The 20,830-nt window shown below is 45.2% G+C and overlaps 1 protein-coding gene across 3 annotated transcripts; it reads left to right on the top strand.

Annotated features, from left to right (window-relative positions):
• Positions 1-1,980: 1,980 nt before the first annotated feature.
• Positions 1,981-20,329, top strand: GP2 (glycoprotein 2). Of its 3 annotated transcripts, none has more exons than XM_002826201.4 (11): positions 1,981-2,313; positions 3,322-3,451; positions 5,575-5,583; positions 6,832-6,942; positions 9,382-9,593; positions 10,087-10,235; positions 11,426-11,671; positions 12,480-12,642; positions 13,821-13,905; positions 15,160-15,204; positions 18,619-18,677. In XM_002826201.4, the coding sequence occupies exons 1-11, from the start codon at positions 1,981-1,983 to the stop codon at positions 18,675-18,677; spliced, it is 1,542 nt and encodes a 513-aa protein (XP_002826247.2). The 3 variants fall into 3 exon arrangements, with proteins under 3 accessions (XP_002826247.2, XP_002826246.3, XP_002826248.3); XM_002826200.5 differs by having other exon boundaries at positions 2,264-2,313; positions 5,550-5,990; positions 18,619-20,329; XM_002826202.5 differs by lacking the exon at positions 5,575-5,583 and having other exon boundaries at positions 2,264-2,313; positions 18,619-20,329.
• Positions 20,330-20,830: the final 501 nt, after the last annotated feature.

Genomic DNA, 20,830 nt, shown 5'->3' with positions numbered 1-20,830 from the left:
ACTTTGTGGGGGCAAGGCAGGAAGACAATTTAACCCAAAATGTTTAAGACCAGCCTGGGCAACATAGCAAGATGCTGCTTCTACAAAACAATTTAAAAATTAGCCAGATGTGGTGGCCCACAACTGTAGTCCCAGCTACTCAGGAGGCTGAGGTGGGAGGATTCTTTGAGCCCAGGAGATCAAGGCTGCAGTGAGCCTATGATCACGTGACTACACTGTAGCCTGGGCAACAGAGCAAGACTCTTGCTCAAAAAAAAAAATTACCTTCATAAGGAATAGTGGCCCGCACTTGGATTGGTGAGGTGGAGATGGAGAAGAAAGGATTATTGGAAATGGGAGCAGAGGGAGAAAGGAAGGAGCTTAGAAAGGAAGAGGCCAAGTTTCCAGCTTGGATGACTGGGAGGCGAGTGGCACCTTTGATTAAAATAGATTATACAATGAGGGGGAGGAGATTTAGGGGACTTGATGAGCTCAGAGTTGCACTTGCTGAGTTTGAGATGTCTCAAGCATCTCACTGGCAGTGAGAGGTCCAGCAATCAATAGGTAGATGGAACTGAAGTTGAAGGGAGTAGCAAAAGCTGGGTATATGGATTCAGAACTCACCAGCCTGGAGATGGTATGTGAAACCATGAGATAACTTGATACCTCCCAGGGAGAGTTTATGAAGTGACAAGAAAAATGGGACCTAACCAGCATTCTTAGGGACAGGATCTTGTAGCAACAGAGCAGAAATCTCCAAGTAGAAACAGGAAAATCAAGAAAATACTACCATGCGGAGTCAAGGAAATGCAAGGTACCCTGAACAAGCAGTAGGCAAATCCAATCACAAAGGAGCAGAAACAAACTACCCAGTGGATTTGGCTATAAAGTTGTAGCTACATGGTTCAGATTGGAATGGAGAGGCCAGAGGAGGGATGGAGGAACTGACTTTGAAAAGCAGGAAGATCGCCTTATCAGAAGTTGGAGGGGGAAGGGGTGGAGGATGGAGACCAGTATTTATATGTTTATAGGGGAAGGAGCAAGGTCAGTGTTGTGGCCTAAATTGTTTTTGAAGTAGGGTACCAGATATCTGCTGAGAAAGGTGGTGTGAGTGGGTGATGATAGCTGCAGAGACCATTTAAGAGGAATGGGAAGGTTAAGAGTGACCACTGGGGAGACTGGGTTGGGCACCTGGCCAGACTGAATGGATCAGTGGGTGATTTAGTGGGCCCAGTTGTCACATGTTCCACATTTTAGAGACTTTTCTCAGGTTGCTCTGGGAGTAGAGAAGGTGGCTTGTAGCACCTTTTCTTTTTCCAGGTTGAGGTTTTGTAGAAGGTGTTACCAATGCCAAGACCCTCCTGCTCCCTTGACCCCAATTGCCTTGGCTCCTTAAGGAGTCCCAGAATGACAGAGAAGAAGCAGTGGCCATTTTTTCTGCAAAAGCTTTGGCTTTTTTATGAAGTCCATGATTTCTACCATGCCATGAAAGCCAGGTCCAAGCCTGGAGTTAATAAGTCCAAGATCCTCTACAGCCTCTGCTCAGTCTCATGCCTTCCAATCTCTAGGGCAGCCTACATATCAAAAGGGATTTACAGGGGCTACTCTGATGCTTCTTTTGTCCAAGAACCTTTGTCTGTCCTTTGCCATTCCAAAATCCATCATCACCAAATTAGCCATTCCAAAACTCCTCAGCATTAGAAATCTGGAGTTGGGTAGATTCTATGGACAAATAAATGGAATTTTATGGAAACATCCACACTCCCTTCCTTCCTATCCTATGTGTCCTCTTAGTCTAACTGGTCCCAAGCTCAGTGGCCTTCAGACAGAAGCAGAAATGTTCCAAGATGATTAGCTAGGAACACAAGGTACAACTGAAAATCCACTGTGCAAACAAGTGCCTGTTTGATTTTCTCTTCACTTCCCTTTGGGTATTAAGCTTCCTTTCAATTCGTGTTTGGTTTCTGGTAATAAATATGGCACCAGTTTCATTGATTGATTATGAAGATTAGATGTGAGAAGTCATGGACGCAAAGCAGTGCCCAGCATTCAGCACACAGCACTATTGTTTGTAGGAAGCATTTGCACGATGCTGAGACAGCTGGAAGGGTTTACATTGTGAGGGGAGGGCCCTTCTTTCACCACCCTTTGCGTAAATGGCTTATCTCACCTCCACTCAACAAGCCCAGTGTATGGCCTAGAACTCCCATCATACCTGTGCACCAATTGAGGAGAGACACATGGGTGGGAAATTGCAATAAAAAGACGGCCCACAGCAGGCTGCATTCCCATGGCTGGCCAGAGGAGGAGGAACGCTTTGTGTTCTCACCGGAGGTAAGTCCTCCTTTAAGCCCCAGGAGGCTTCCTCCTAATCCTGGGAAATCTTGATCCACTGGACATTCTAGGATTCTTTGTTTCTGGAAATTTTTAGAACCCAGCAAGTAGTTTGGACCCTGGCCATTGTCAAGTGCTCCAGGTACCACTCTATGTCCAACTCAGCCATGCTTCCAGTCATCTGTGATGCTCCAGGCCTACAGATGCCACCCTCTTCCTTGTCCCAGATATTCCCACCAGGGAACTAGGTCTGTATTGTGATCTCATCTCTAAGAATCACCAGTCCTGGGTGCTCCCCTATCCCTGCTGTCTCATAGCATACTCATGACATCCCTGCCCGAAACCGATCTCTATTTTCCACTGAAGTCTTCCAGAGGTTGTAGGAAGTTATCCAAAGATTTGGCCATTTAGGGAAAGGATTTCCCAGGAAAGTAAATGCCATCCAAATGCTGGCAGGCTTTTTTGCAGCTCTTTCTTTCTGCCTCGCCACCGCCCCCAACCCGCATTGATTTATTTATTCATCCTTAATCCTCTACTGAGTACTCCTTGTGTGCCAGATTCTGTACAAGGAACAAGGAACATGGGGCTCAGTTTGGCATGGTTCCACACTCACAGAAATCTACATGCATAGAGGACATTTCAGGGGGCTCTTAGCAGCACCCAATGCATAAAACTAAGAAAGGGCAGCCATTACTTTTGTGTGCAGGTATTCATAGGTACCATATCCCTCTTTCTCTATCCAATCTCCAGAGAGCCTCTACTTCCACCTGAGCAGGGACCATCCTGAGACCTTTCTAGGACATTCTGCAGTACTAGCCAGCTCTAAGCTTGCCTTTGGTTTGCTTACTGTCAATTTTATCACCCATTATCTCGCTCCATCTGTCCACAAGTCACACCTACTTTGAAACAATGCAGCTCTTTATGAAAGAAGTCAGCGGGTCTGTTTCTAAGTACATAGACCTATGTGACCTGTGCCCTAATCTTATCTTGGTCTTTTCTTTGCCATAGCTGCATGGGAAGTCTGCATACAGCAAAGTGACCTGCATGCCTCACCTTATGGAAAGGATGGTGGACTCTGGCCTCCTGTGGCTGGCCTTGGTCTCCTGCATTCTGACCCAGGCATCTGCAGTGCAGCGAGGTAAGTATTCTGCTCACCTGGCATCTCAGATGTCAAGTAAGACCTAGCAAGTGAGGATAGAAGTGCAGAGAAGGTGGCTCAGGTAAGGAAGAGGAATTGGCAGTTCTAAAGCAAAAACTCAGGGCTAGAAGTCAAGGGAAACATAATGAGAAACAATGGAAATCAAGTCACAATCTCTCATAGAGCCTAATCAGAAATTCCCCTGAAAGGGCAGTGGGAACCAGTTAACATAACTTCCCATGCCCATATCTTTGGGAGATCAGAGACCCCAGATTAAAGAAGATCAAGATATACATAACTCAGTCACCTTGTGTTGGCAAGTGCCTTCTCCTTTTCCTGAAAGGGCTAGATTAAGTGATCTCTTTATGAAGTGGGCAATTCAGATACTTGCAGAAAGGAGTCTCAGGCTTAGAATTAGAGTGCAAATTTCAGCCCTGGGGAGGAGGGTGGGAGAGAGAACTGAGCTCATTGGAAGCCTCCAGTGGAAAAATACAGGGTGTGCAAGAAGTAATCTAAGAATAACAAATGCAGTGATTCCTTGTCTTAAAATAAGTACATGCATGAGCAAAGTTTGAAAATCTCTTTTTCTGAAAGGCCCTTCTAATGTGTATTATAAGCATATGCAAAGCTTGAAAATCTCTTTTTTTTAGAAAGCCCCTTTACTGTGTATTGTAAGCACATGATCCTGTGTGTGCACTTAGCTCCTTCTTCGGGCATCTATAGCATTCAACAAAACAGAACTAGAGAAGAGAATTAGCTTGACCCTGGTGCTGTGCTTGGCATTTTACACATATTATCACATTTAATCCTCTAACAATCATTTAAGGTTTTCTTTCCCCAAATGAGGTGTATATATTCCAAGATGATTCTGGGGGTGCCTGGCAAACTCTTAACAAGTTTTTAATGGCTGTATGTTTATTTTTTATGCATATCTAAAAAATGTAACTAGCACATGATATCTATGTTATCACAGATATTATTCTTTAAGATGAAACTAATTCTTAGAAGATAATCATTGAAAGAAACATTTTAAGTCAATAATAGGACAGGCAAACACATGTATGACAAAGGTCATGACCCAAAGCATAGGAACAGATAAAGTTTGAGAACCACTTGTTCACAGGTGTGGTTTTGCCAATGAGTCTCAGGGAACTTAAGTCACCTGCCAAGGTCACCCAGCCAGCAGGTGTGGAATTGGATTTAAACTCAGCCTGACCAGCCTGTGGTCTTCCTCCTTCACTTCTCTGCCTCTTCATACATCACAGTTTCTACAACTGTTTTTAAAAATGGTAGATCAACAATCAGAAATGGTCTTGTTAGATCAGTGGTTCTCAATTGGGGGCGATGCCCCCCAAGAGGACATTTGGCAATGCCTGGAGACCACTTTGGGGCATGCTGCTGGGATCTGGTAGGTAGAGGCCAAGGATACTCCTAAACATTCTATAATGCACAGGATCGTTCCTCCAATGAAGAATGACCGAGCCAAAATGTCAACAGTGCCAAGGTTGGGAATTATTGCAATAGATTGTGCTGCTGGTATGGAAGAATGTTTATGTTATATTAAGTAAAAAAATGCAAGTGGAAAAATAGATGTTGCACAGAATTAAACTTATTTTTATTTTTAAGAAAGCAATATATTTTAAACTTGCCTAAGAAGAAGGCTATATAACAAATGTATTGTTACTTCTGGGGATGAGATGGGCTTATGACAACTTTCATTTCTGCTTTATTCATTTTAATGATGTTTGAGGTTCTTTTTCAGTGAGCCTGTATTACATTTATAATGAGAAAAACAAATATTGGTCAAACAAGGCTGCTGTGCATGGATGCACAGGAAAGAAAGAACTTTGTTACTCTGAGGCAGGGAGGGAGGCTGTGCAGGATGGTGGCCCTGATGTCCTCAATGCCTGTAAAATACCACAGAAGGTCCTCACTGATTATTCTGCCCCCAAGGTGATGAAGTTGATGTTTAATTAATGGATCGTGTGTGTATTGTCCTCACTGGAGTCCTTAGCACAGCATAGAGCATGGAGGGGAAAAAATCCTGTAGGTTCTGGCATTGCTCAGTAAACCCAATTGCACTCTGTCACTTTCCCAGGTTATGGAAACCCCATTGAAGCCAGTTCCTATGGGCTGGACTTGGACTGCGGAGCTCCTGGCACCCCAGAGGCTCATGTCTGTTTTGACCCCTGTCAGAATTACACCCTCCTGGATGAACCCTTCCGAAGCACAGAGAACTCAGCAGGGTCCCAGGGGTGCGATAACAACATGAGCGGCTGGTACCGCTTTGTAGGGGAAGGAGGAGTAAGGATGTCAGAGACCTGTGTCCAGGTGCACCGATGCCAGACAGACGCTCCCATGTGGCTGAATGGGACCCACCCTGCCCTTGGGGATGGCATCATCAACCACACTGCCTGTGCCCATTGGAGTGGCAACTGCTGTTTCTGGAAGACAGAGGTGCTGGTGAAGGCCTGCCCAGGCGGGTACCATGTGTACCGGTTGGAAGGCACTCCCCAGTGTAATCTGAGATACTGCACAGGTGAGCAGCAGAGCCCTGGAGGAGGCAGCTACACAGCCAATGAGATGCCACCCAGGCTCAGTAGAGTGAGTGGAGCAAGTCAAGAGGAGACAGGAGAGGATGCAGAGCAGCCTCGACTCAGCTCCTGCACAGTGAGAACTCAACACAGGGTTGTCAGACCTTCCAACATTTCAAGCCAGAAATTCCCATTCAAGGGTGAAATTTCCCAGTTTATAAATGTGTGTAGCATAAAATCCAGAACTCATGCTCGTTCCGATTTTGGCTCCATTTGAGAAGTTTAATTTGCCTCCCTGAGCCTCAGTGTTCTGATCTGAAAAAAAAAGGGGGGGGGAGGTAACGGCAAAAATAACAGCTAACACATAATGCTCACAATGTCCTTGTTGCTATCCTAAGTACTTCAAATGTATCAACTTGTTTGATCCTCTCCCCAGTTCCATGAGATAAGTGCTACCTAATTACCCCAATTAGGAGCACAGAGAGATTAAGGGGCTCTCCTAGTATCACAGAGCTGGAGCATGGTACAGCTGGGATTTGAACTTGGCATTCTAGCTCCAGCATCCATGGGCTTAACCACCATGCTGTCCTTTCTCATTTTGATTGAATAGGCTAATACCTTCCTTGTCCTTAGAATAGAGTCTTGCCTGTAGTAAGTGTTCAGGTGGCAGCTTTAGGGCTCTCACTTATCCCATGGGACTGGGAGTCAGGCTTGACGCTTCCACTAAGTATCACACAACCTTGGCAAGATTCTTGTGCCCCAGTGGAATGAGAGGGTTGGACTTGGGGGCCTCAAGTCCAGCCCACACTGCATCCTGATCTTCTCTCTCCATGCCCCATCACCTAGACCCATACACTGTGGAGGACAAGTGCGAGAAGGCCTGCCGCCCCGAGGAGGAGTGCCTTGCCCTCAACAGCACCTGGGGCTGTTTCTGCAGACAGGACCTCAATAGCTCTGGTGAGCTGCTCACTGGGCAAGTAACTACCATCCTGAGTGGGCAGGGCAGGAGGGAGGGCGCTTTAGAGGGTCAAGATAAGGTATAAAGCAGAGTCAGGTGCATGGACCTGAGGTCAAGGGAATGTGGGCTCTCCAATCCATTTGCTGTAAAGCCAGTGGGTTTGCAAGGATAGGAGGGCAGGGCTGGAGCAAATTTCCAGGTCAGCTGCTGGGCCGTGGCCTCAGGAAACGGTTCTGACATGGGCAGGCTTGACCCCTGAGGGATGAAGACACTGAAGATGATAATTCTGCAAATGTAGGAGCTATGTTTTCATAGCCACAGGGTCTTCATGTCAGGGACATGGGCAGACTTCTGGGGACAAGTCACTACTGTCTCTGAGCCTGAATGTCCTCATCTGTAAAATGAGGATAAGGTAATAATAATACACACCATACAGGGCTATTGTGAGAACTAAATCAGAGCAGTCCAATTGGGCAGGCTCAGGAGGTGATGAATTTCTCGTCCCAGGAGGTAAGCAAACACAGTGAGATGTCCCATGGGTAGGGATGTCATAGACAAACAAGCACTAAGCCCTGGACAGGGGATGGATGAGCCTCCCACTGAGATTATTTCCTTCCATCACTGAACTCTACCAAGGGCCTTTGATCTTGCCCTTGGCACAAGCATGCCTTCCTCTGAGCACACTACAAGTCCCTATGGAAGAGAGAGTGTTCTAGGCAGCAGGACAAGAAGGAGCATGACACATTTGGAAAACGGAGCCGCAGTGTGAACAGGGCGATGCTTAGATGTGCCCAGCAGAAGCACCCTGGGAAACGAGGGGTAGGGAACAACCAACAACCTTGATCTCCTTGAAGACTCTTTCTGCTCATTGAGTGGATAAGGCCCCAGAGAGTCAGTGTGGTTTTCTGGGGTTTGGGCCCATCACAGAGTCAGACTTTGGGCTTTAAGGAGGCCCTCCCTGTACCTGGATGGGTTCCAAGGACAGCCTTAGCTGACAGAGTGAGCAGGTGGCCTGCCTCAAGTCTTTATCAGTGGCCAGCACAATGATGACTGTCCACTGGGCCCCATTGTTTGCAGACATGTCCCTCTGTGATCTGACTTTCACTTCCATCTCCATCACCCACACCCTGCTCTCATTTTAGGTTCCTGTGCCTCTGAACTCTGAAATTCCACAAATGCACCATACCCTCTATCCCATCTCCATGCTTTTGCCTCTCCTGTTCCCTTAGCCTGGGATGTGTTCACTTGCTTTACTCACTTGCAAAACTCCTACCCACGTTTCAAATTTCATACCACTGTGAATCCTTCCCTGGCTTCACCAAGAGACTTAGATAGACCTTCTTCTCTGCTCCCCCTGCATCTGTACATACTTCTGTCTGTATCTTTATCATACTGAAGTATAATAAACTGTTGATATGTTGATATTTATACAAGACCAAGACATCATCATGGGCTGAGTCCATGCCTTATTTACTTCGTGTTAAATGCACCTAGCATTTGAGAAGGTGGTTGGTAAAGTGGCTCATGCCTGTAATCTCAACAGTTTGGGAGGCTGAGGCGGGCAGATCGCTTGAGGTCAGGAGTTTGAGACCAGCCTGGCTAATATGGCAAAACCCCGTCTTTATAAAAATACAGAAATTAGCCAGGTGCGGTGGCGCATGCCTGTAATCCCATGCCTGTAATCCCAGCCTTGGGAGGCTGAGGCAGGAGAATCACTTGAATCCAGGAGGCAGAGGTTGCAGTGAACTGAGATTGCACCACTGCACTCCAGCCTGGGAAACACAACAAAACTCTGCCTAAAAAAAAGAGAGAGAGAGAGAGAGAGAGAGAGATAAGGTGGTTGGTAAATATATATTGAATCAATGCATTAATGAATGCAATAGAAACTATCTTCTTACTTGTTTACTATTTGTCTCCCCTATTCAAATGTTAGCTCTATAAGAGTGGGAATTTTGTCAGTTTTAATAAGTGTTGTAGTCCCAGTGCCTGGCAGATAGTAGATGCTCAAGAAGTTGTGTGTTGAATAAATGCCTGGCAGATAGTAGATGCTCAAGAAGTTGTGTGTTGAATAAATGTTGAGTTAAAATATGATAGCTCTGAACTTGGTCAGATGTGCTGACTCAACAAGGTAGCATATATCTAACTTTGATTCTAGCATGGAATGCAAGTCCATCCTGCCTCCCCAAATAACACAATCCCCAAGGGGAACTAGACCAAAAAACCTTAGCCAAGCCTGCACATAGGACGCTTGGAAATCTTGAATGAGGGGCCCCCTTTGCCAGCCTCACCTACTGCCAGCCTAGGCATGAATTCCATCTGGATCCCAGGGACCTTCTAGTTTACGTAATCTTCTAGGTCACGGAGATGTTACCAAACAGTAGGGAAAGTGGGCTTCCAGGCTCATGTCCGTTCCACTTGCCTTCATCTCTGCTTTGCAGATGTCCACAGTTTGCAGCCTCAGCTAGACTGTGGGCCCAGGGAGATCAAGGTGAAGGTGGACAAATGTTTGCTGGGAGGCCTGGGTTTGGGGGAGGAGGTCATTGCCTACCTGCGAGACCCAAACTGCAGCAGCATCTTGCAGACACAGGAGAAGAACTGGGTATCTGTGACCAGCCCCGTCCAGGCTAGTGCCTGCAGGAACATTCTGGAGGTAAGTGGCTTTCACACCACTGCTGCCAGAAGGTATGTGTTGGGCTGATGGGACCTATCATAGTAGCTCTGAGATCTTGGACAAGCCACTTAGCTTCCCTGAGCCCCCAGGGTTATGTGAGAGTGCACAAGTTGGTTTACATAAAGAGCTTAGTATAAGTCTGACATGTGAGTTTCATAAATGTAAGCTACAATTATGATAATTTTAATTAGGGATGGTGGGGGAGGGATGCACCGAGAAGCAAGCTTGTTGGTTCCTGACTCTTCTCAAGGGTGAATAATTTATCGTTCTAGTTTTTTGCCTGGTGTCCTCATTCCCCTTCCCATAAAGTATCAGTAACACTGAAGGAGGAGGTCCCTTGAACTCCATGAGCTCAGAAGGTAGGGTGTCTGCATGGTTAAGCAAATTGACTCTGGAAATCAGATCTGGATTTGAGATACACCTACATACACATACACATAAACATCTGTGTGGTTTTGTTTTTTTGCCAAAGAGAAATCAAACCCATGCCATCTACAAAAACACCCTCTCCTTGGTCAATGATTTCATCATCAGAGACACCATCCTCAACATCAACTTCCAATGTGCCTACCCACTGGACATGAAAGTCAGCCTCCAAGCTGCCTTGCAGCCCATTGTAAGGTATGGCATTAACCCTTGCCCTTTGACCCATAACCCTGGCAATAGTCACATCACTCTTACTTCAAGTGCAGACTATGATGTCCACATCATACTGTCAGCCTCCTCCAGGAGCCTCCAGTCATTCAGTCATTCAATCATTCATTCCACAAGTATTCATTGATTGTATATTAAAGATGTTCAGCATGAACAAGGCAGACATAGATTTTTCTGTGGATATTAAAGATTGTTATAACTAGGCAATGCAGCAACATGAAACAGTGCTTACTAAATGTGCTAGAAAACAAAAACACAGGACAAGTTCATTCACCTTGAGGAACAAAGGTATTAAACTACTAATTAAACCAATAATTACTTATAAGCAAGATAAGTGCAATGTAAAAGAAATGTGGGGTGCTTTGGGAGCAGGGAACAGTGGCTCCAGACCCCTGCTGGTGGTGGGTTTGATGGGGACAGAACAGCTTCCCTGCAGACGTGAGATTTAAGCAGAGACCAGCTTTTATCGGATAAACAGGCACCCCCGTCCCCAGCAGAAACAGCATCAGATAGCAATTTGGGCAGGGGCTTTTCTCTGTTTTGTTGTGTTTCTGTGCTGAAATGGGCCCCAGCTGAATCAGTTCCTTAGCATCCCTAGACTTGCCGGGGGACTTTCTGAGATGTCAAAAATCCAGAGTGCCCATCTCATTCCCTATTGCTCCCTGAGATCACAAAGCAACGGAATCAGAAGGATTAGACATTTTCTAATTCAGTGGTTTCCAGATGGTTTGGTGCTGGGGCTCCTGGTTCATAAAAAATCATAATGAAAGCCATTTATCTTGTTAAAATTGGTGTTTTACTGAAGACTGTGGAATGGAGGGAAGAGATCTGTTGCTAAAAAATGTGAACACACAGAACTGGTTCTCAGCCCCACCCTTCAGGTGAGAAGATAGAGGTGTACACTCAGTTATTCCTTCAGCAATGGAGATATGTGTAACCTGTCCTGCAGGGAGGATCAGTGGAAATCCCGGAGACAGACTTGTCTGTCAAGTTTAGTGCCTAGAAGCTAATAAATGCTCAGTTTAAACGACTGATTGAATAGTTCACTTAAGGATCCAAGATGTGTGTCTTTGCCTTCGTAAGTGTGTTAAGTAAGTGCAGGGCTTGATTTATGTTGTTCTCTGAGGTTTCCATTCTTGTGGCTTTCTTTTTCTCAGTTCCCTGAATGTCAGTGTGGACGGGAATGGAGAGTTCATTGTCAGGATGGCCCTCTTCCAAGACCAGAACTACACGAATCCTTACGAAGGGGATGCAGTTGAACTGTCTGTTGAGTCCGTGCTCTATGTGGGTGCCATCTTGGAACAAGGGGACACCTCCCGGTTTAACCTGGTGTTGAGGAACTGCTATGCCACCCCCACTGAAGACAAGGCTGACCGTGTGAAGTATTTCATCATCAGAAACAGGTAACGAGCAATTCTGGAATTATCATTTGGCCTTACTAATGTTTACACGAAAGTGTTCATCTCATCCATCCCCAGCAGACGTGTAAGTTGTATTACACATCATAACCACAATCTTTGACCCAGAAATATCACTCCTGAGATTTTAGCCTAAAATATTAATACTAAATAGGTGAGCAGGGTAAATAAATGTCAATATTTTCCGTTTCAATATTGTTGATAACTTTGGCAACAGGCTGATTGTTCAAAAATAGGGAATCAATTTGGTAGTGATGGATTATTACACAGAAGTGAACACTGGTCAATAGGAAAACAATATGATAAATGTTGTGGGGTGAAATACCATTAAACATGCCCAGCTGACAAAAACAAGGGAAAAATGCATTTCTATAGATCATGATTTAAATTATAGTAATAATCCTAGCTAATATTTGTCATTGAGCTATGGCACATTAGCTATGTGCCAAGCAATATATGTGGATTATCTGATTAAATGCTCACATCAGTCTCATAAAGTGTATATTACTGTCTCCACTTTACAGATAAGAAAAGTAAGGTTCAGTAAGGATGAGTAACCTTCCCATAATCACTTAGCTAGAACGTGGGTCAGGCTAGAATATAAAACCCATCTGTTTCACTCCAGAGACTGTGCCCTCAAATAATTTAAGCCATGTGAGCTTATGGATAACATCTTGGAGGAAACAGAGGAGCAGAAAAATCCACGTTATCATGATGGAGGGAACCTGAGGGACTCTAATTTTCTCCACTGCTGTTTTTAGAAGTTACACCTTTGCCCCTGTCACCCTCCCAGCTGCTCAAATCAACGTGATTCCACCATCCACGTGGAGGAGAATGGGAGGTCCTCGGAAAGCCGGTTCTCAGTTCAGATGTTCATGTTTGCTGGACATTATGACCTAGTTTTCCTGCATTGTGAGATTCATCTCTGTGATTCTCTTAATGAACAGTGCCAGCCTGTGAGTGTCTCTTTGAACTGAACTCTTCAGAGCCTGGCATGGAGCCTGGTACCTGATAGGCTTTCCATATATATTTATTGGAATTATAAACAGAGGGAGGGTGGGAAGGAGGGGAAAGGGAGGGAAGGGAAGAGAAGGGAAAGGGGAAGGGGAAAGAGAAGGGGAAGGGAAGGGAAGGATGGAGAGAAGGGAAGGGAATGGGAAGGTGAAGGGGAAGAGGAAAGGGGAAGGGAAGATTAGGGAAGGGGACGAGGAAGGGGAAGGCGGGAGGGAAGGGAAGGGAGGGGAAAGGGAAGAGAGAGGGAGAAAGGAATACAGGAGGGGTGGAGAAAGGAATACAGGAGTGATGGAGAAGGAAAGGAGGGACAGGGAAGGAGAGAAAGAAAGAAGCAGGATGAAGAGACGGAAAGAGATGGGTAGGTGTATGGATGGGAGGGAGGGAAGAACGAACGATAAATAGATAGATTCTAGGTCTCCTGAAGGCCCATATCTAAGCAATTTTTGTGTCCCCAGGAGGCAGATTTGATAAAGAAATCTGTCTACTAGATTCCATTGGCATCTTTTTTTTTTAAATGATTATAATCATAGATGACTTTTTTAGTGCTTGCACTTTGTCAAGCACCATGCTAAAACTTCTGCATACATTTTCTAATGTAACTCTCAGAACAACCCTGTAAGTAGATTATTTTGCCTACTCCACTGTGAGGGTCAGAGAAGTCCTTGCCCACAGGGCCACGCACAGTTAGAAAATATCAGAGCCAGGGTGTGCCCCAGCCAAGAGCTGGCTCCAGTGCCCCTGCTCTTGCCTGCATTTGGAACTGCCTGTGAATAGTTGGCATTTTCCGAGTGCTTACTTTGTGCCCACATGTTGCAGGCACATCTCATTTTCATCTTCACAACCAGGTAGGTATTATTTAGTTATTGTAGAAAGGCAAAGTCATTGGCCCCAAATTATATAGCTAAAAGAAAGTCTCTACTTGATGAGATTCAAACCCAGATTTGTTTGGCATGACAGTGATAATTTTCTAGATTGAGATAACCACAGCATCGGAATTAGGGCCATAGCTTGAACCAGTTCTGGACCTAGTTCTTGGTCCAGAGCTGCCCATTGTAGGAGCAGTCTAGATAGAATCCAGGAATTTAAATTTTGATATAATAAAAGTTCATCATCCCTACAGTCTTGCTCAAGAAGTCAAGTCCGCAGTGAAGTACCGGCCATCGACCTAGCCCGGGTTCTAGATTTGGGACCCATCACTCGGAGAGGTAGGCCAAATGCCAGTGACAAGACCAGCTGGCTGAGTGTTGACAGTTAACCACAGGTGCCTGGGGTCACCAGCTCAACTTCTCAGGGCTCTTCTACCACCTCAGTCTGACCCTTACTGAAAAACCTATTCTTTGAGATGCTTTGGGTAATAATGACAATATTGTCATTTGGACCTCCTGTGTGCTTAGAGACCTGGCTAAGCTCTTGCATCCAACAATTCACTTAATCCTCCCATGCCTGGTCCATTTTACAGGTGAGAAACTAAGACTCAGAGAGATTAAGTGACTCGCCCAAGGTTCCCCTACTCATGAGTGGCTAGAGTTAGGATTGAACCCAGCTCAGTCTGATTCCAAAACACGTGGCCTTTTCCTTATTCCACCTGCTTCCAGGCCCCATAATTCAGTTCCTTATGGGTGAAGTGTAAGTCCTAAATCCCGTTTAAATGCAACTTTGTTTTCTGGTGAATGACTGTGTTTTCCAAAATTCATTTACGGTATTCTAGAGTATAATATAGGGGAGGCTTTCCAATGGCTCCTCAAATTTTCATCCATCCTACTCATGGGTTTACAGTAGTGTTTAGTGAGTGTTTTTATTTCCACCAGGATGGAGAAGTGGAAGAAAGAAGGCCTTTTTTTTTTTTGCCCTAAAGCAATTAAAAGGCAGTAATGTTAATAATAGTAATAATACTTTCTTTGTGCCTGGCATTTTGTCAAATGCCTTTATATGCATGATCACTTTGAATGCTCACAGCAGGTGAGGGAGGTAAGCATTATCACCATTTCCATTCTCCAGAGCAAATGGAGGCTGTCTCATGAAGAAGGCTCTGCCTTGAGTTTTCCTACCGTTTTACTGAGCTCTCAACTTGAAGCCTCAAGTGGCATCACAGGGTAACTTGGTGGAGGTTAAGAACTTCCATTTTTGAATCAGACATACTGGGGTTTGAATCCCAGCTCTGCTACTGACTGGCAAGGTCAACTTGGCAAGTCCGTCAACATCACTGAGCTCCAGTCTTCTCATCTGTCAAATGGGGATGAGAATACTTTCCTCACAAATCTGTTAGGAGGATTAAGTCTAAGATGCAATGTGTCTAGAAAGGTGCCTGTGCCAGATCATAGATGCCCCCACAATGTGGCCACAAACTTGACAGTGGTTGTGATGGCCAGGTCTAGGAGGATGTGAAGCAGTTGCAGCCACAGTGTTGCAGTCACTGGAGCATGACTGAGGAAACCCACCCCTTCTGTTCTTGTTCACAGGTGCACAGTCTCCTGGTGTCATGAATGGAACCCCCAGCAGTGCAGGTACATCACTTTCTCATGCCTTTCCCACAGCTTTCCCAACTCTCCTTTCTCTTTTCAATTCTGCCCCTTTTATGGCCCAGACCCTATGTTAGGGACACTGACATTAATCAGACCTAAGATTGGCCTTTGAGATGCCCACAGTCTAGTGGAGGAAGCAGTCCTTTAACAAGAAATATATACTGAGTGCCTACTGTGTGCCAGGCCTTTTTCTAGGCACTGAAGATGTGATGGCAAACAAAACAGCCCAGGTGCCTACCCTCATAGAGCTTATGCACCAGTGTGGAAAGTAGAAAATAAAAAAGTAAACACAGTACTTTAGAAATAAAAGAAAGCGATGTGATAGAAGAGTAATAATGCCTTAAATAAAATAGAAGTTCACTTCTTTTTTTTCAAACTCAAGAACTTTTTATTTCTTTTTTTTTTAATTCATTTTACTTTAAGTTCTGGGATACATGAGCAGAACGTGCAGGTTTGTTACATAGGTATACATGTGCCGTAGTGGTTTGCTGCACCCATCAAGCCATCATCTAGGTTTTAAGTCCCGCATGCATTATGTATTTGTCCTAATGCTCTCCCTCCCCTTGCCCCCCATCCCCTGGCAGGCCCTGGTGTGTGATGTTCCCCTCCCTGTGTCCATGTGTTCTCATTGTATAGACGTTCATTTCTGTCACACATAAATGAAGCTTAGAGGCAAGCTGTCCAAGGCTAGTGGGGCAGCACCATAAAGCTGTCAAAGACCCAGGCTCCTTCCAACTCATGCCTCCACCATCTTTGAGGTGTGGCCGGCCATCATCTTCATGTTCCAAGATGGCAGCCAGAGCTCCAACCTTTGTATCCAGGCAGCAGGATGGAGGGAACAAGGAAGAAGCCAATGAGTGTTAAAAGACATTCCTGAAAGCTGGCACCTTATACCTCCACTTACATCTCATTGGCTGGTGCTTGGTCACGTGCCACACCTTGCTGCAAAGAAAGCCAGGAAATGTAGTCTTTATTCTGGGTGGGCCATGTGCCTAACCAATGTTTGATGGCTTTATCATCAAGGTAGGAAGGAAGAATGACTATCAGAATGGATAAGTGGTCAGAAAAACTTTCAGAGTAAGTGATGTTGAAGCCAAATGAGAAAAATGAGTCAGAGGTGCAAATGTTAGGGGAATGAGCCCCATACGCACGGGAACATCAACAATTCATTGCACAAGCGAGACAGGCACTTGAGCAAATAAATGACAAGCAAGTAGATAGTACAGAAAGAGTACATAAAAGGCTAAATAACTGTATTGGATAAGGTCTGGAAAGAATTTCACCATGTAGTAACATCTGAATGGGGTTTTGATGAATGACTTGGAGCTAAACAAGCTGACTAATAAAAGAAATATCACACACACACACACACACACACACACACACACACACGCAGAGAGAGAGAGACACAGAGAGAGAGAGAGAGAGAGAACATTTTTACATTTTTTGCATATTTATAGGGTACTAAAAATATGTTTTGGACAAAATGGAAGGCATATACTATTAAGATTTGCTTTCCCACAACATGACCTATATTGGTGAACCCAAACATGAAAAGGTTCTTTCCATCCTCAAAGCCCAAACTTAGACAGCAGTTTTTAAATTTCCCAAATAAGTCCAAGATGGACTCTGTATGTTCAGTGCTAGCATTCAGAAAATGCTAAGAAAAGTCACGCTCATTGACAGGAGTGGTTAGAGCTCATTCTAAAAGCAGCTTAGGCCAGGTGCAGTGGCTCAGGCCTGTAATCCCAGCACTTTGGGAAGCCAAGACAGGCAGACCACCTGACATCAGGAGTTTGAGACCAGCCTGACCAACATGGAGAAACCCTGTCTCTACTAAAAATACAAAATTAGATGGGCATGGTGGTGCATGCCTGTAATCCCAGCTACTTGGGAGGCTGAAGCAGGAGAATCGCTTGAACCCGGGAGGAGGAGGTTTTGGTGAGCTGAGATTGCGCCATTGCACTCCAGCCTGGGCAACAAAAGCAAAACTCCATCAAAAAAAAAAAAAAAAAAAAAGCAGCTTGAAGTCAGGAACCTCAAGTCTCATTCCTTTCTGCCAGTCCTTCTGGTTAGCCCAGTGCCTGGAACAGTGTGGTTTCCCAGTAGAGTTTGCCGAATTTACTAATTTCTAGAATGGGTGGTAGATTTTGGACACTTCTAGACAAGGAGGGGATCAGTCTGATGTTGAGACAGCCTACCCACCACAAGAGGGCACTTGTGGTTTTCATTGTCTGCTATCACAATCATCTTTGATGTTTTAGAATTAATTGAACATAAACCTGTTTTTATAATTATAACTTTTTGTCATGTACTGTTCTGAAATTTATGATATTTATCTCCTCATTTCTAGGACATCAGCCAGTTACTTTGAAATTGGGGTAATGGGTAGATTTTATAATTTGGTCGTATGGCAGGAAGGCTCACATGTTTCTCCTAGGCCCTCTGATACAAGACTATTATCATCTGGGATCCACGTCCTTCACTGAAACTGAGTGCACAGTGATGTGCCAAAGACATACAATCCCAGCAGAACTAGATCTTAGAGTCTAGCTTTTAAAACCAACATTTATATAGTGTTTACCATGTGCCAGGCAATGGTCTCAATGCTTAATATGAACTCACTCATTTAAGCCTTACAAAAATCCAGTGAAGTCACAGGTGCTATTAATATTTCACTTTGGCATACAGGAAAATACAGGCAGAGAAGTTTAGTAACTTTTCTGGGACTGCCCAGCTAGGTGTAGAGCTGAGATTCTAAGCTAAGTAAACAGGCATCAGAGGCAGTGCTTTTTAACCTGTGTGTCCTTCTGCCCCTTTGGTATTAGTCAGCGTAAGTAATGCTAGCTGCTGTAACAAACAGTCCTCAAACTTCTGTGTCTTACGACAGTATTGTTTCCCACTAAATCACTGGGGGAGGGGATGCAGTTCTGCTCCATGTAGTCATTAGAAGCTCGGGCTTCTACTACCTTCTGGTAACTTCTGGCAACTCCACTATCCCCTGCAAGTCCTATCTTGGATCCTCTGCATCTGCTCCCTAGATGGCTGATGAGAGAGCAACAGGATATATAGGAGGCTTTAAGGATCAGACCTAGAAATGGCACAGATGACTTCTATGCACATTTTATTGGCCAGATTCAGTCACATGGCCCCACCTACTTGCAAAGGACACTGGGAAAAATTGCATTCCTGTGTGTCCAGAGGAAAATGAAAAAAATGGTTGGTGATTAGATAGCTTTGCCTCTACCACGTGAGTCCCAGAGACTATAACTAGGCCAGATATCAAAGATACTTTGCCTTTCTCATCCTTGTGTTGTGAAAGACAAAGAGGCCAACTTACATTTGCTCCTGACTCCCAAAGCCCAACACTTGACAGTCATCTTTCTTGTATTTCAGGGTTCCTGGTGGCCTGGCCTATGGTCCTCCTGACTGTCCTCCTGGCTTGGCTGTTCTGAGAGCTCCGCTGAGCATCTGGCCTTGAAGTTTGTGTTCTTCCCTCTGGCAATGGCTCCTTTCAGCACTTCTGCTTTCCGCTCCAATTCACACAGTCTTGGTATTAACAGACTCAAGGCCAGGCTAGGTTTAGGGAAAGGGAAGAGCTTTCACCTTCTTTAAAACTCTCGGCTGGGCACAGTGGCTCATGCCTGTAATCCCAGCACTTTGGGAGGCTGAGGCAGGCGGATCACCTGAGGTCAGCAGTTCAAAACCAGCCTGGTCAAAATGGTGAAACTCCGTCTCTACTAAAAATACAAAAATTAGCCGGGCATGGTGGCAGGCGCCTATAATCCCAGCTATTTGGGAGGCCAAGGCAGGAGAATTGCTCGAACCCAGGAGGTGGAGGTTGCAGTGAGCTGAGATTGTGCCATTGCACTCCAGCCTGGGCAACAGAGCAAGACTCTGTCTCAAAAAAAATAAAAAAGAAAAAAGAAAAGCAACATAGTGGGGTTCCTGTCAATCTGTCCTCGGTTGCCCTTCTCATTTGTTAATGGGACCTTGAAAGCAAGATGCTAGGTGCCCTCTGTGGCTCCACCCTTTACCGGAAGTGTGGTACATGTTTTTAACTTCAGGGAAGAGGTATCCTGTCACTGGGGTATAGGATGAGCATAGAGAAGAGGCACCGGCCATGCCTCCTTCCTAAGCATCTCCTGTTCTGACTGCTCATGAATTGAAGAAACTGACCCTTGTGTTCACTCTGCTTCCCCTGATTGTTTCTATCATGGTTTCCAAAAATTGCCATGGGAACATGTCAAAGGGCCACTTTGAGACTCTGCTCCAGGAAAAACTAGTCCCCATAACTCCCCTATCCCCCACTATACCACAGACATGCTGTGACTTAGAGAACTACACAAACATCCTTGGGACCTAGATGCTGAAGGAATGACTTAATATGATGCAGAAACTCCATCACCCAAGGGAGTACCTCTCACTGTAAACAGTGCTGTGCTTGCTCTGAAGGATTAAGCAAGGAGTCCCAGCAGAAGCAATGCACCAGTCCTACTATGGGAATGAAACTGCAAAGCCTAGGAGATGGGTGAAGTCCCTGCCTGTCTGGAGACCTTTAATGAGTACTTCAAAGCACTCAACAAAGACGCAACAAATAGGGCACCACACATACACAGGCATTAATACTCACGGGCATATAGATGCTGACATGTGTACACTGACTTACGCCCTTCCCACAGCTACAGATAAGGCCTCGCAAAGTTGGCCTCAGAGACACATCAGGAACCAAGGTGGACCAGCAGGTGCCGAGCCTGTGTATCTGCTTGGAGGAGACGTTCCAATGTGCTGCCTTGTTCAGAGATGGTGTGGTTGCAAGAAACAGAAACCCACTACAATTTCTCAGGAAAAAAGGGAGTTAATTATAAGGACATAAGAACGCAAAGTTCAAGTGCAAGAGATACATCCAGGCTGCACAAGCTCCGGGAGTGGGGCCTGGCAAGCCAAAAGAAACCAAAGTTTGTCTTGCCTTCTGTTCCTCTTTCTGAAGCCACATAGCCTTTTATGACTGTGTGTCTTTGCATCGCCTTTGTTTTCTTTTTATGTCTCTGAAGCCAGCTTTTCCTGTTCACTCATCCCTTGATTAAATATGGACATTCTAGCTTCACATCACTTCCTAATTCGGGGACCAACAGAGACTGGTTAGCATGTTGCTATCCCACCTCCAAACTGCATCAGGGAATTTGATTTCGCTGCTTGGGTCAGGGTCCAATAGTCTGGGCCAGGGGACTGGGACCATCTAGCACATAGCCAAAGGGGCTGATCTGATGGGGAAGGTCTGACACAAATGGGGTCATTTCTTAGACAGACATCCCAAGGGCCACTATGATAGTGGCTTCTCTAAAAGACGGGTTCCTGAGAAGAATTGCATTCTGTTTCCCAGTGAGTTAGAGGAGTCATACCTACTACATCCCAGGGCAGGTGGCATGGTAGAAACAGGCCTGAAAGACAGGTCAGGTTCTAACCTTCTCCCCTCTCTGAGGCTCAGCTGCTCCCTTCTGTAGAATAAAAGGGGTTGGTCTGTAACAAGATTTTCAAAAATTTATAGTAGTGGAACTTTACAATTTGACATGGACAACCAGAGATTAAAAGCAAATAGATTTTTGTT

The sequence above is a fragment of the Pongo abelii genome, chromosome 18 (genome assembly GCF_028885655.2).
Source record: "Pongo abelii isolate AG06213 chromosome 18, NHGRI_mPonAbe1-v2.0_pri, whole genome shotgun sequence".
Taxonomy (NCBI): domain Eukaryota; kingdom Metazoa; phylum Chordata; class Mammalia; order Primates; family Hominidae; genus Pongo; species Pongo abelii.
The sequence above is the reverse complement of the archived record's forward strand: the minus strand, read 5'-3'. Positions and strand labels throughout refer to the sequence as shown.

What these genes read in the sequence shown, in the direction of transcription:
- GP2 (XM_002826200.5), top strand. Translation starts at nt 3,358, where the DNA reads ATGCCTCACCTTATGGAAAGGATGGTGGACTCTGGCCTCCTGTGGCTG. An exon ending in GCCTTGCAGCCCATTGTAAG is followed by an intron (nt 10,236 to 11,425) that starts GTATGGCATTAA and finishes TCTTTTTCTCAG; the next exon opens with TTCCCTGAATGTCAGTGTGG. An exon ending in TGGAACCCCCAGCAGTGCAG is followed by an intron (nt 15,205 to 18,618) that starts GTACATCACTTT and finishes CTTGTATTTCAG; the next exon opens with GGTTCCTGGTGGCCTGGCCT.